The sequence below is a fragment of the Arvicola amphibius genome, chromosome 12, assembly GCF_903992535.2.
Source record: "Arvicola amphibius chromosome 12, mArvAmp1.2, whole genome shotgun sequence".
NCBI classification, from domain to species: domain Eukaryota; kingdom Metazoa; phylum Chordata; class Mammalia; order Rodentia; family Cricetidae; genus Arvicola; species Arvicola amphibius.
The window spans coordinates 22323600-22339998 of NC_052058.2; the positions used below are offsets into that span (position 1 = coordinate 22323600).

At 40.5% G+C, this 16399-nt stretch overlaps 1 protein-coding gene across 1 annotated transcript in view; it reads right to left on the reverse strand.

The window, feature by feature from the left end:
- The window catches only part of Cd244 (CD244 molecule), a 29176-nt gene extending 25787 nt beyond the window's left edge, over window positions 1–3389 (reverse strand). The window contains exon 1 of the mRNA XM_038349186.1: window positions 3295–3389. Coding sequence (XP_038205114.1) covers window positions 3295–3313 — 19 coding nt within the window. The 5' untranslated portion in view covers window positions 3314–3389. The remainder of the gene's footprint in view (window positions 1–3294) is intronic.
- Window positions 3390–16399: the final 13010 nt, after the last annotated feature.

Sequence of the window (16399 nt, forward strand, 5' to 3'; positions counted from 1 at the left end):
AAGACACTTTGCAGACTGGGAAGCCCCAAGACTACCTTGAGGTTTGCTAATTTGGAAGAAAAACTCAATGAGTTCATTAAAAGCCACTTTCAGCTGGTTCGTAGCTAAAATGAAAATATAGGCAAAAATGAAACAAAGGTAAAAAGGAACAAGATCCAGGGGAGGCCCCAAGGGACAATGAACAGAGTCTGGCCCGCAGACAGTTAAGCAGACAGAGCTTACTTCTCCAAACATGGTTACAGTACATTGTACATATCTACAAAATTGTCCCCAAAATGTTAACTTAAACCAAAAGCCTTTTCAATAACAATGTGATCTAATAATATAATTAAAGTCACTGATTTTTAAAGTCATCAAGCAACATAAAATAAATAAATGATAGAAATGATTTTTTTAAAAAAACAAGAAATTACTTCTAGAAAGTGTGTGTCAATATATGTAGTATTGCCCCCAGGAAAGCTTGTGAGCTGTGTGTCTAGACTCTTTGTCCTTGGTCACACACATACAGGTTCATCATGCACACAGCTGGCTTTCCTATCTGACCCTTTCAGAGGTCGATCTGATGCTAAGTGGACCAAGTCATTCCACAGTAAATCACTTTGTTGGCACAGACTACCTGTCATGGTTCAAGGTCACGCTAAATGAAGATACTTTTAGTCAGCAATATTCCAAGGCTTGGAAATTACCTCCTAAAAGCCAAGGGGAAAGACCGGGCCTTTCTTTAAACAATGCTAATCCTTTTCTGTACATCTTGAAAGAAAAACATTATTCCGGCAGTTAAAAACGAATCTTTCACAAAGGAGCCTCCTGGCTTTATAGGCGATGTCAGCCAGTTTGTAAAGAATTAAACAAATAATTACTGTGATAGAAACACTAAGAGAAAACTCAATGTCTTTATTTCTAGAAATATCAGTACTGTCTATGTTCCCTTTGAATGTCAGGATCTCACAGTGGCAGGCGGTTCATCGGAATAAGCCATCACATCATTGAAGAGAAAGCCAGAGAACTACTCAAGAGTCAGGCCCATTCTGGTAACAGTTCAGAAGTCCTGTGAGAAGTACCGTTTTCCTGTAGTTGCTGTTGTTTGTTGTTTTTGTTTTGTACTGGGTTTTTGCAACAGAGTTTTATTCTGTATATTCTGGAATTCATTATGTAGCCCAGCTGACATCAAACCCACAGTGATCCTCCTGTCTCAGCTTCCCAAGCGCTGGAATTACGGACATAAGTCACCACACCTGGTCGATGAGATGTACTTTAATCCCTTCTGTGTGTAGTTCCCCGACTTGATCTAAGCTCCTCCCACTAGACCCTTCCTTCTGCTGGCCCCACCACTGTGCTCAAGAAAGGTGAACCTTTGGGGGACACATGCAAATCACACCCAAACCTCAGCATCATGAGTAAGCTTTTAACAAGCATCTGTTCCTTTTTAGTCTCTATTTCTCATGAGGGCTACAAAAGTGTTTCTCCATGTGTGTGTGTGTGTGTGTGCGTGTGTGTGTGTGTGTGTGTGTGTGTGTGTGTGTGTGTCCATCTCTTGGACTTTTCACTCCTCATTTAAAAAGAAGACTTAGCCTGCCACATCCTTGCAGGGCCCTGGCTGGGAGCAATGAGGAAAACCTGAGACTATAGGGACTGGGCTTTCCGCTGGAGAAGCTTCAGGAACCCTGAAGCTTAGCATGTTTATTATATAGAGTTGAACAGGGGAGGTAGAATTTTTTGCATATAATTGACCAAGGATGTTAAGTTATTACATACAGATAAACAAAGAAGTAGGGCTGTTACATACAGCTGAACAAGGGAACAGGTTTTGCTAATCTTAATAGGAGCAGTCTATGGGGGAGCAATCTTCAAGCTGTAGACACAGGGGCGAGGCTGAAAGCTGCTGTTTCTGCACACTGTCAACATTTACACTTCGACCTGAGAAAGACTCTCTGAGCCTCACCTGGAGAAGACTTTGCCAGCCTCACATGGTGCTAAGACATCGGGATCCTTGACCCGGCTGGGCCCATAGCAGCAATACACATTCAGCCCAGACTTCACCTGATCCTTACAAATTAGCTCATTATTGATTATTTATTGCTTATGGTGAATTTCAACTTTAGGTTAAAGGTGAGGAATGCAACTGCCTCATATGGAAGGTCTCATAAGATAGAGCTTCTTTAAACAATACCTGGGGCATCCAGTAGCCTGAAGCACCCACACCTGAGCCCCTAAAGGAAGCACAATGTGCAGTTCACAACATGGCTCATCTTAGAATTTTAACATGGGAAACGTGCTGCCCCCAGCTTCAGAAAAGAAACAGCCCCAAAAATGCAGAACTGAGGCTCCATCCCCTGCACTAGCAACACGGGATAAAAGTGGGATGGATGACCGCATGTTAGAAACATACAAAAGATGTACCAAATATCAAAAAAATATAGATATACCAGTAAAGTGCCTTGTATAACTTAAAAATAATTAAGTAGCTAGAGAGATGTCACTTCAGGTAAAGACCCCCGCCACCAAGGCTGGTGACCTGAGTTTGATTCCAGGAACCCTGAAGTTGTCACCTGACCTTCACTTGGTATGTGAAGGTCACTTGCTGTGGTATATATGTATAAATTCACTTGCCTTGGTATGTGTTATACACACACATACAAAACAAAAATGTAACTTTAAAATAAATTAAAGATAAACATAAATTAGTCTTATATATTTGTACTCCAGTTAAATTTAATGGACTCCAATTTGATTTAGTAACAAGTTAAATCCTGAAGTTTTGATGTTATGAGATTTGACATATTAACCTATGAAAATATTTTCAAATGCAAACAATGACTTCTGGGTACCTTATTGCCTGATTTTTAAATTATAGCCAGTTTGAAAATTCTGAGAATAACAAAACAAACTGAAATTTTAATGGTACAGTAACTCATACAAGCCCATGTTGCCTTTAGTTCTTTCCAGTGTGCCTCCCCAGAGTCCCTAAAAACACATATATGTGGCCAGAGTTCAGTGTCATCAGCAGTTAAGAGCCGTCATCTTAGTCATTTTAATGATGGACATTCACAGTTAACCATAAGGGAAATTTATCTTACACAACACAGCTACCTTCTGGAAAATTCTACTCTTTCGTGTTTTTGTTTCTCTATCTTATAGAACCCATAACAGGACTGATGAATTCCTGGATTCTGTGTGCTGCTAAGCATGTCTTGTAGGATGTGTTTCTACACCCACACAAGAGGAAGAGACCAGCTCTGACTTCCTGTCCCGCTGAGTTCCTCCTTTTTTTCCCCTTCCTTGCCCATCTCCCACCTTTTGACATGACTTTCATGAGCAGTTCTCTGTGTTTTCTGGTGCATCTTGTCCCTCCAGCTGCCTCTAATCATGGACCTTAGCAGAGCTGTGAGCTTTCTTCTCGCTAGGCTGGAGCCCCCAGGACTGCTGCCTCCTCTTGCTCCACTCCCTACTAGTACTTCCTTCCTGTCTTCCCTTTCGGGCAGAGCAACAGCCCATGCAATTGGACGGCTGTGCGGGAAAGGCTGGTGCACACAAAACAGGATGCATGCCTTCTCCCAGCAAAGTCCTCAAAGCATTGTTTCAGACTTAGAAATCCCTGATCAGAGATGTTTTGCTGCCATGTATTTAAATTCTGAGACTCCTTCCCAGCCTATATAAGTTCAACGTTTATCTTGAGTCCTATTCCTTTCCCCAAATCTGTAAAACGTCATCTCTGCCTCTTGTACCGAGACCTTTCCTCCACTTCATGTACATTGGTACCTCCTGCTTTCTTGAATTTTCATGATAATCTGAGTGGGGGAGGGGAAGACAACTCGCTTTCTCATTATCTTTCTGAACTCTGCAATTCTAACAATATTCCAGAGTTTTTTTTAAAGCATATTCGGTGTATTTGTGGCCAAGAGATTGATCCAAACTTACCTCTCTGGGTCATCAAAAGTACATGGAATTTACAGTGAATCTCCCTTACAAACCTAAACCAAGCTTTTCACAAAAGGACCAAGTCTTCCTCTTCTTTCTCTTCCTCCTTCATCTTCTGAAACAGAGTATCTGACTGTAGCCTTGACTGTCCTGAAAACCACTTTTGTAGATCAGGCTGGCATCAAACTCACGGAGATCCACACTCCTTTTCCTCTTGAGTGCTAGAATTAAAGCTATGCATGCCACCACCTTGCTAGGTGATTTTTTTTGTAAAAAGATCTTGTGCATGGGGCTGAAGAGATGGCTCGGAGGTTAAGAGCACTTGCTGCTCTTCTAGAAGTCCTCAGTTCAATTCCCAGCAATCCACATTGTGACTCACAACTGTCTAAGTGAGATCTGGTACCCTCTTCTGGCCTACAGGTATATACACACATGCACAAAGAGCACTGAATACATAATAAAGAAAAAAATCTTTAAAAGAAAGATCTTGTGCATAGAAAGTATCAATAACTGCCAAGCATAATCCTAAATCAGGGAGGGAACGAGGGACTGAGGATTTCCTGTTATACATCTCTAATTTTTCCAACCATTAAGAATATCACCCCTGAATTATAGTATATAATATTATATCAGCTGGAGAGATAGTTTAGAGGTTAAGAGCATTGGCAGCTCTTTCAGAGGTCCTGAATTCAATTCCCAGCAACCGCATGGTAGGTCACAACAATCTGTAAGAGATCTGGTGCCCTCTTCTGGCATGTAGGCATACATGCAGAACACATAATAAATAAATAAACCTTAAAAAAAGACTATTACCTCATCATAACTCATCTTAGGTAATCATTAATATCCATTTCCCTTCAAAGGAGGCACAAGAGATACCGCTTCCCATCTTTGAAGCTAAACTGAACTGTGCAATTCTTCTAGCCACAAAATATAAGCAGAGTCACTTGGAAGCTAAAGCCCCCCAGGAGAGCAAGGCATCAATAAACCTACTTTCCTAATTCATAAATACCTAAAATTTGTGGCATTCAGAGTGTTGGTCATCTTTCTGTCACTGTGACAAAATACTGAGATAATCAGTTTCTAAGGAAAAAAGTTATGTATGTATGTATGTATATATATATGTGTATATATATATATATATATATAGAGAGAGAGAGAGAGAGAGAGAGAGAGAGAGAGAGGTTGCAGTTTCAATCAGTAGTCAATTGGCACTATTGCTTGGGCCTGTGGTGAAAACATCGGGATGGAAAACATATGGTAGCCATGGTGACCGCAAAGCAAAGGAAGAAAAATGAAGGAACCAGGCCAGGCCCAACACCTCCTTCAACAACACCCAATTCTAACTTCCTCCTACCGTACCTCACTTCTGAATAGTTACAGCCCCTTCCAATAGCACCAATGATTAGTGGTGAAGCCTTCAACCCAGAGCCTTTAGAAGACACAAAACTGAGTAGTCAATTTGACAATGTGTTTACAAGTGATAGAGAAATGTTAGACCAACACTAGTGGTGTAAGCCTATAATCCTAGCATTCAGGAAGCAGATGCAGAAGGACTACCATAAATTTAATGATAGCCTGAACTGCATAGTGAGTTTCAGATCAACCAAGAACACAAAGCGAGATCCTGTCCAGAAATTAAAAATAAGGACAGCATGGGGAAGGGATTCTATTAGCAACTTAGAGGCAAGAATGTTAGTACTGGGATACTACAGTGAAACATGCAAACCACTGCCTTTGGAATTAAAGGCTTTGTCTAGTGCACTTGAGTGCTAAGGACAGGTATTATGCCTGCTGTACTAGTGTGTACCTGTGATCTAGAGAAGCAGAAGCAGAAGGACCAGGATTTCAAGGCCAGCCTTATCTATACAGTAAGTTTGAGGCTAGTCTTGTGTACACAGATCAGAGAGAGAGAGAGAGAGAGAGAGAGAGAGAGAGAGAGAGAGAGAGAACAGGAAAACTGTTAACACTGTAGCTGCTGCCTGCCTTCAATAACACATTACTAAAGAGATCCCCTCATCTGGGAGTGGTGGGACATACCTATTTTCCCAGTATTTTGAGAGGCTTAAGCAAAAGGATTGAAAGTTCAAGAACATCCTGAGCTATAGAGATAGACCATATCTCAACAAAATGGAGAGGCAGGAAATGAAGGGAGAAGAGCAGGATGGAATGAGGAAGAGAAACAAGAGAAAGGAGAGAGGCGAGGAAAAGATACATCCCCTTAAGAAAAAGCAGGCTCGAGAGCTAGCTCAGCGGGAAATGTTATTGCCTCCCTGGGACCCACACTGTGGAAGGAGAGAACCAACACCCATAAGTTGCCCTCTGACCTCCACTCATGCACTATGCCATATGCATCTACACAAATGCACATAAAATAAATATAATAAAAATTTTAAAGAAAAAAGACTTCCCAGTTTTTTTCATTCATGTCACCTTGACCAGTTGTGAGTCTCATATACTGTAAATAGACACTTCTCTGGTTTGGGACATTGGGGATTGAGAGATGCCTTGATCTGTGGGTATAAGAATGTCATCAGTGCCAGGCGTTGTGGTACACACCTTTAATCGCAGCACTCATGAGGCAGAGGCAGGCGGGTCTCTGTGATTTCAAGGCCAACCTGGTCTACAAAGCATGTTCCAGGACAGCCAGAACTGTTGAGTAACCCTGTATTGAAAAAAGAAAGGAAGGAAGGAAGGAAGGAAGGAAGGAAGGAAGGAAGGAAGGAAGGAAAAGAATGTTATTAGAAGTAGATTTGAACTATGTCCAGCATCACCAGTAGACAAGTTATTGTGGGAGGGGGAAGTTCAGAAGGCCTCAACCCTACACAAAGAACTACAGGCAACTAAGGAATATTGAGAGTGGAAAAAACTTCTTTCCCAGAGAAAAGCACACCAATTTGTTATCCACTACCAATGGAAAGTCATGAAGATGTGTACATACATTAACGTTATACAGACTGAGATTATACAGTTGTGTGTGTGTGTGTGTGTGTGTGTGTGTGTGTGTGTACCAAAAAAAAAGAAGCTATGAATTTAAGAGAAAGGGTAGAAACATGAGAGGTGGGTAAATCATGTCATTGTAATCTCAAAATAATAACAATAAATTTAAAAATAATGAAACAGAAAAAACTATGTCCGTTTAGCAAAATAATAGTAGTAGGGTCTCCCCTAGGACCTATGACCTCTAATGACAAGTTATTAGCCCCTGTAATGATGCCAATTATGAGTTTCAACTTATAGAGCAGGCCTTAAATGCAATCAGCAATTATTGCTTACTCTTACAATACCCATACCACTATTGTGACAATGGGGGTGATTAACACAGGGGATGGTTCTCGATTGCATTAATGGGTGTAAGTAGCATTATTCCCTGGGGCTTGGGTCCTGGACTGAATAAAAAGCGGAAAGCTAGCTGAGAAATAAGCATGAATACATTGATTCATTTCTCTCTTCTTTCAACTGTGGATGTCATGTGACTAGCTGCTTCAATCTCCTGTCTTAACTTCCCACAATGATGTACTGTAGCCTGGAATTTTGAGCTAAAATAAGCCTTTTCTCCCCTAAGTTGCTTTTGTTAGAGTATCTTATGATAGCAGAAGAAATAAAGCTAGGACATTTCGAGGAGAGAAGGAGAGAGGGTCTTATGAATCTGGTTAACTGCATAAACAACCTGAGTCTTATAGGTTATGTTTGCTTCATGAGTCTTACCAGCCTTACTCCTCCCTCCAGGAAAAATGGTTTCAATTCAGAGAAAATATTTACAGAGCAATGAAAAACACAGATACAATTTAAGATATGGGATGGGAACTGGAGAAATGAATACGGATTGTCTACTACAGGCTTGTGTATTGAATGGTTGGTCCCCAAATAGTGCAACAGAGGCTAGAGGCATTGGATTCCCTGGAACTAGAGTTATAGGCAGCAGTGAGTCACCTGACAAGAACGCTAGGAATCAAACTTGAGTCTTCTGGAAGATCAATATATGCTCTTAAACATTGATCTTAGACCCAGCAGTAACCCTATCATCTTTTAGACCTTATGGAGATGTGTAAATTTACAAAGAAAATATTGACTTAACAAGTACAGTCTCATAATAGATTCACAGGAAGTGTCAAAGGAGCCATGTAAACAATGCAACAGCCTTGTTATCACACTAAGCTAACAGTGTATGAGGAATGAAGCAACACCTAGGAAGAAGGGCTCCATATCACTGAGGGAAAGTGCAAATAGCACTGATACTCAGAGGATGGAGGAGCAATACTGGGACAGGAGAGTTAAAGCAGGTGATGCAGCACCAGAGGAAGAATTGCCCATGTGTTGAATATGTCATCCGGAGACCATTGTAGCAGGTTCTCAGAGCTTAGCACAACTGACACCATGTTAAATGTACCAAGGAACCACCCTAACTTAAGAGTCCATCACAGAGATGCATACATCTGCCAAAATGAGAACAAAGACCTATACCAATATAGTTCATAGTTCTGGGAAAGTCCCTGAATGTACTAACCTTCCCTTTTTGCTTTCCTAGCTCTACTAATTGTTAAATGCTTTTGATAATTGACATGTGTCAACCAGAGTATGATTTTGTGCATAAGAAGCCAAGAACAGTAAGACTTGTGGCTACAGAATTCCCTGTGTAGTCTACCAGCAGGAGAATAAAGGCTTTCTGTTGGCTTTAAGAGTCGGTGTGGTGTCTAGAGGAATTAACTCACAACACCATTGTCATTTGAGGATAAGTTAGCTAAACCACTCCAAACTTTTATTCACTTGTGGTAATACTTCTCTTCTCAAACAGTGCCTCTCTCTCAGGGCTTTACTGAGCTCAATATCTTTCTCTGTTAGAAGGACAAACAAGTACTATAATCCTTTTTGGGCATTGCTTGTCTCATCTACATGAGAAAGAAGGTAAAGAGGGGTGCTGTCCACAAGCACTAATAATGCTACAAAGTCTCCCACTGTGGCAGTGGGTTGAGAGGATGACCCAGCCTCTGGAGCCAGAGGAATAGAAATCAGGTACCCTGTGCAGACCCAGAGAAGTAACTCTGAGCAAGGGTTCATGAGTGATGACAGAGCTGGGAGGTGGGGATGCCCTGGGGTGAGGCTGCAGTAAGAATGATCAATGTGTAGGCTGAATGGATTGGCATGGGTCACCTGGGGTTCCTCACTGCAGGATCTTGCTCCAGGGACTACTACAGGATCATTGGGATTTGTGGTCTGGACATAAAAAGGTGGGATTTAAGGTAAGATTATGGAAAATGAAAATAAACATAATATGATCATCTTGATAGAAGTAGAAAGGGTGCTGTGTACAATCTGACATTCATTCACAACAAAGCATCTGTTCACAGGGACTGAAATTAACTTATTTGGTAAAGAAATTGTTCTGTCAACAGAAGACCCATAGGAGGGGTGAGTGTGTTTCTGACCGGCGGGCTGCAGAAGCCCGGGTCACGGAGCACAGACATTCCTCACCCCCCTAATCTTTCTGGTCATTCTGCAGAGGCTTCTCCCCGCAACTACTGCCCTTCTCTTCCTATCCCATCCCAGCGTCCCTAAGGCACCCCTATCCTCCTTCAGGGCCACAAGACCCCCCAGATTGGCCCGTATTGGGGCTGGGACCCGGTGGTGAGTGGCGGGAGCTCCTTTGTTTTACTCAGCTTGCTGGTGGCAAGCTGGGCCTTTTGTCTGTGAGATACCTGCCCAGCAGGGAGCCAATATCCAGTAACTGAAGACCCATTGGAGGGGTACCTGCCCAACGAGAAGCCCTTATCCTGTAACAGAAGATCCATCGGAGGGGTCCCTGGCCAACAGGGGCCATAATCCTGAACCAGAAGAACTATCAAAGAGCATTTGAAGGAAGAGATGGGCAGGCACCAAGGCAAGAATCCCTCCAACAATCTGAAAAACAACATGAAAACACCAGAACCTAGTGATCTTACAACAGGAGGACTTGAACACCCTAATCTAGAAGAAGTGGAAAAAATTAACATTATGAAAGCAATAAAGACTCTTAAACTGGGTATGAAAAACTCCCTTAAAGAAATGGATGAAAAGTATAACAAAAAGTTCGAAGACATGAGTAAATCCGTAAATGATCCCCTGGAAAACTAAGAAAAAACAATCAAACAGGTAATGGAAACAGTACAAGAATTGAAAACTGAAATGGAGGCAATGAAGAAAACACAAACCAAGGGATGGCTGGTAATGGAAAATCTAGGTAAACAAACAGAGACTACAGAAACAAGCATAACCAATAGAATATAAGAGATAGAAGAAAGAATCTCAGATTCTGAAGATTCCATAGAGAGAATAAATGCACTGATCAAAGAAAACAGCAAATCCAACAAATTCTCATCACAAAACATTCAGGAAATCTGGGACACAATAAAACGACCAAACCTAAGAATAATAGGGGTAGAAGAAGAAGAATTACAGATCGAAGGCCCAGAAAATATATTCAACAAAATTGATGGAGGAGAGTTATCTGTCTATGTTTCTTTCATTGGTTAATTAATAAAGAAAACTGCCTTGGCCCTTTAAGAGACAGAAAATTAGGTAGGTGGAGTAGACAGAACAGAATTGTGGGAACAAGGAAGTAGAGTGGGGGAGACGCTTCAGGCAGTCGCCATAGGGAGGCTCCATGCTGCTCCTCTCCGAGATGGACGCAGGTTAAGATCTCTCCTGGTAAGCCACACCTCGTGGTGCTACCCAGATTACTAAATATGGGTTAAAGGAAGATGTGAGAATTAACCAATAAGAGGCTGAAACTATGGGCCAGGCAGTGTTTTAAAAGAATACAGTTTCCGTGTAATTATTTCGGGTAAAGCTAGCCGGGTGGCGGGACACAGCCCGCCGCTTCACACTACACAAAATTATAGAAGAAAACTTGCCCAACCTAAAGAAAGATATTCCTATGAAGGTTCAAGAAGCATACAGAACACTGAATAGACTAGAGCAAAAAAAAATCCCCTTGCCATATAATAATCAAAACACAAAACATACAGATTAAAGAAAGAATATTAAGAGCTGCAAAGGAAAAAGGTCAAGTAACATATAAAGGTAAACCTATCAGACTTACACCGGACTTCTCTATGGAAACCATGAAAGCCAGAAGGTCCTGGATAGAGGTACTGCAAAAACTAAGAGACCATGGATGGAAGCCCAGACTACTATACCCAGCCAAGGTATCATTCACTATCAATGGAGGAAACAAAAATATTCCAGGATAAAAACAAATTTAAGCAATATGTAGCCACAAATCCAGCCTTACAGAAAGTAATAGAAGGAAAATCACAACCCAAGGAATCCAACAATGCCAACACTGCCTACAATAACTCAGTCATCTAGCGACCCTTCACCAGCACAACTCAAAGAAAGGTAACACACAAACTCTACTACCAAAAAAAATGACCAGAGTTAACAACCACTGGTCATTAATATCACTGAATATCAATGGACCCAATTCACCTATAAAAAGGCACAGGCTAAGAGATTGGATACAAAAACAGGATCCAACATTCTGCTATTTACAAGAAATACACCTCAACCACAAAGACAGACACCTACTCAGAGTAAAGGGTTGGGGAAAGGTTTTTCAAGCAAATGGCCCTAAGAAACAAGCAGATGTGGCCATATTAATTTCTAACAAAATTGACTTCAAACTAAAATCAATCAGAAGAGATGGAGATGTACATTTTATACTCATAACAGGAATAATTCATCAGGATGAAGTCTCAATCCTGAATATCTATGCCCCTAATATAAAAGCACCCACTTATGTAAAAGAAACACTTTTAGAACTCAAGGCAGTCATCAAACCACACACAGTAATAGTAGGAGACTTCAACACACCTCTTAGGAATTAAAGGGGAACCATGTATTATCTGACTAATCACTCAACTGACCTTTCTTTCTGAGGAATTAAAACTCAATTCTGGGGCCAGCAAAAAAGAAACACACACACACACACACACATACACAAACACTCACTCCTTCAAGGTCTCTTTCTACCTTCTTTGTCTTTATATTTTAAAAACCCTTTTAATATTATCCATACCAAGTTCATTACAAAGAGGATTTTCACCATAACTAAAAGTTATACAGTTGCTGCATAATCATCATAAAACATTTTTTGGAACAAGTCAATCCCAATATATTTCTTAACCATATCTTTATGAATTTCCTGAGGAACGTACACTTAGCCAAACACTTATCTTTTAGACAGATATCTCACACAGATCAGGAGCCTGTCATTAATAACCATTTACATAGGCGATAACTCTTATAATTGCCAAAAACCAGATCATCTGTTTCAATTTTCATATTTAGATTCCTGTCCAGTTATCTTAACTAATCATCCAGTTCTTTGTTTTCTAGTCATATGAAGTCAAAGCTTTGCTTTGGTTATGGTGCACATCAAAACCCATGAACACACACACAAAAAAAAACTTGAGCTAACTCTTGGGACTCAGTTATTTTCCTAATCATTAACCTAACCCATAGTCTACATGACTCTGGAAGTAAAACTCTTAAGTCTTAGCCTCCCAAAACTTTCTTGTTCTACCCTTTGCAGTCCCTACTTTATCAGGGCCAGGGGCAACACTATAACCTACATTTATCTATATTAATTTTTCTAATAAACTAACTTCTATTATAATCCCTTACTTTAATTGTTAATGACTGTCTGTTATCAAAATTCTATTTAAACTAACACTAATATTGTATAGAATCATTGCTTCAATTGAACATCTTTTCTTAAAAAAAAGATTTACTTATTTATTATGTGTACAGTGTTTTTTCTGCCTGTTTGCCTGTAGGCCAGAAGAGGGCACCAGATTTTTTGTGGGCCACTATGTGTTTGCTGGGAATTGAACTCAGGACCTTTGGAAGAGTTAGTAACAAACCTGATCTATTTGGCTGAGCATTTGTAAGCAATATAAACTTCAGTATGTCTATTTGAGAATGGCTGTGGGACAGGAAATCTCTGCCTACAAGTCAGTTTTTTGCCCTTCTTCCACATAGGTTCTGGGTATTAAACTCAGGTTTGGTGGTGAGTATCTTTACCCAATGAATCATGTTATAAGCTCTGTCTGTCTTAATTTTTGAGACAGGAATTCTTCATGAGCCTGGAGCTTGCCCGTATAGCTAGACCGGCTGTCCAGTAAAGTAATCTATCTGTCTCTACTTCCTCAGAGATATGAGTCAGGTAAAAGAAACATTACTAGAACAGTCATCAAACCACACAAACTAATAGTAGGAGACTTCAACACTCCTCACTCACCAATGGACAGGTCAATCAGACAGAAACCTAACAGAGAATTAAAAGACTTAATGGAGGTAATCAAACAAATGGACTTAACAGACATCTATAGAACATTCCACCCAAATAGGAAAGAATATACCTTCTTCTCTGCAGCTCATGGAACCTTTTTGAAAATTGACCACATACTCAGTAACAAAGCAAACTTCCATTGTTACAAAAAAATGTTAGTAACCACCTGTGTCTTATCAGATCATCATGGATTAAAATTAGAATTCAACAACAATGCTACCCCCAGAAAGCCTACAAACTCATGGAAACTGAACAGTCAACTATTGAATCACTCCTGGGTCAAGGAAGAAATAAAGAAAGAAATTAAAGTCTTCCTTGAATTTAATGAAAATAAAGACACAACATACTCAAACCTACGGGACACTATGAAAGCAGTGCTAAGAGGAAAGTTCATAGCACTAAGTGTCCACTTAAAGAAAACAGAGAAAGCACTCATAGGTGACTTAACAGCACACCTGAAAGCTCTGGAAAAAAAAGAAGCAGACTCACCTAGGAGGAGTAGAAGACTGGAAATAATCAAACGGAAAGGGACCCCGTGCAGTGTGGAGACTTCTCTGCATTTGATTGGAGTGGATACGGAACTCACAGTGGGAGCAGCAATAGCCGTGCGATAACTGAAGCAGCTGTGCTTCTGTTCTACCGTTGAGAACTTTGTGGTGTGGGACCCAGACTTCTTCTCCAATCCGTGGACTCACATGCATGGAGAAAAACCTATCTAGTTATTAGAATGCTAATGACACAGGAAAGGAGAATAAATCATGTTCATTGCAGGCGTGGGTGTCTTTGTGAATTCTTTTTGTGCAGAGATGGGAGATTCCCAAAGAGTTTCTGCTGTCCTGTTTGACTCTCTTGGGATTTTATTCAGGGTGCGAATTCTGAGACAGCAATACTCTTTTTATCCACTCTCTCATATATTACATCCTGACAGCAGCCTCCCCTTCCCCTCTCCTCCCAGCCCCTCCCTTACTCTGCCCTCCCCCAGACCCACTCCTCCTCCCTTTCCCTTCTGAAAAGCGCAGGCTTCCCAAGGCCATCGACCAAACATGGCACAACAAGTTACAAAAGACCAGGCACATCCCTCGTATTAAGATTGGACGAGACAACCCAGTAGCAGGAAAATGCTACGCAATATCCCTTTACACAGTGTAAAGATACGTTACTGTGATTGGTTTAATAAAAATCCAAATGGCTGAGTGAAGAAACATATATAGCACAATAAAAAAAAATAAAAATTTTAAAGTAATATATATATACATACATACACAATAGCTAAGCAGGTGGTATAGCAAGGACTTCTGTACAGAAAGAGCTCTGGGAAGAAGAAAGGTTGAGTAACAGCTGGACATAAAGGAAGTCAGTCATGAAGGAGGAGAAACAAAAGTCATGATACATGCAACAGTGTAAAGATTAATAGAAATGGGTTGACTTAAGTTATAAAACCTAGAGAGTAACAAGCCTAACCTAAGGTCTAACTTTTATCATTAATAAGAAGTCTTTGTGTCATTTTTGAAAGTTGGCAGCACAAAGAAAAATCCGTTTAAATAATGGCATCCAACATGGGGAAACATATCCATGTAGGACCTGAGAAAGTTTTTTCAAAAATAAAAGTCTCCAGACCCATCCCCACCCCCCTACACACACAAAGGAATAAAGAAAAAAACCACAGAACAAACACAGCTTCCTAGTGGCACAGTCTTTCATCATTTGGGCTGCCTTGTATCTCCCAGCAGCTATCCTGTGGGCTTGAACTACCAGCACACCATGAGCTAAGCTGTGTGGTGGTCTTAAGAATTGACTCATGAGGTCACAGAATGATGCAGGTGCCTAGTAAAGCAAAGTCCAGACATAAAAATAAAGTATAGACACCTGTAGAAAAAAATAAATTGTAAAAATAAAAAAGCCTTTAAAGAGAGAAGTAAAATAAATAAAAAGAAGCCATGTAAGAATGGGAAATATTGGGGCTGGAGAGATGGCTCAGTGGTTAAGAGCACCACCTGCTCTTCCAAAGGTCCTGAGTTCAATTCCCAGCAACCACATGGTGGCTCACAACCATCTGTAATGAGATCTGGTGCCCTCTTCTGGCCTGTAGGCAGAGTACTGAGAATACTGTATGCATAATAAATAAATAAATAAATCTTAAAAAAAGAAGCAAGCAAACAACAACAAAACACCCCACTAAACACAAACAAACAAAAAACAAACAAAAAAAATTAAAAAATTTAGAAAAAGAATGGGAAATATTATAACATAAGGACTTTGAATCTTATGTGGTGTAGTGAGGGGCTGCGGAGCGCATTCTTGCCCTGCTCCAGGCCACCTGACTAGTTTATGCCCCGAAATAATATACACAAATTGTATTCATTTAAACACTGCCTGGCTCATTAGTTCTAGTCTCTTATTGTCTAATTCTCACATCTTGATTAACCCATTTCTAATAATCTGTGTAGCACCATGAAGTGGTGTCTTACTGGGAAAGATTCAGCATGTCTGACCTGGTGGCTGGCTTCATGGCAACTGTCCCAGAGAGGAGAGGCGGGGCAATTGTCTGAGCCATCTACCTCACTTCCTTCTTCCTGTTCTGTCTACTCCACCCACCTAAGGGCTGGCCTATTAAATGGGCCAAGGCAGTTTCTTTATTAGAGAATGAAATCAACACAAACAGAAGACTCTCCCACATCAATGTGGTGCATTGCTAATTTTGAATTTCTTGAATGTTAATGAACAGACAACAGCTGCTGAGAGACACTGGATTGTGGAAAGTACTGCTGAATTCAACCAGCCTATATATTGTAGAAATGCCTTAACTTTAAAATGGAAGTTAAAATATGTCTTACATTAGGAGAAGAGGTTATGCTTTTGTTTCCATAGGACACAAAAGATTGTGAGTTCCTTCCAGGTTAATAGAAATCATATTTGACCAGGGGAAGACTACTGAGAATCTTGGCTACAGATGTGAAAGAGGAAGCCAAGAAAGACTAGAGGACAGGTGATGTATAAGCTGATCACTCTGCATGGGAACTTCTCAGAGACGAGATGAGACATGATAAATCTTGTGACTACAGAAACTTCATGACTTATTAATACATACTATCCTTTCTTATACCATGGATAGATACTTGTATTACACTTTGGTTATGCAGTCCAGGAGAT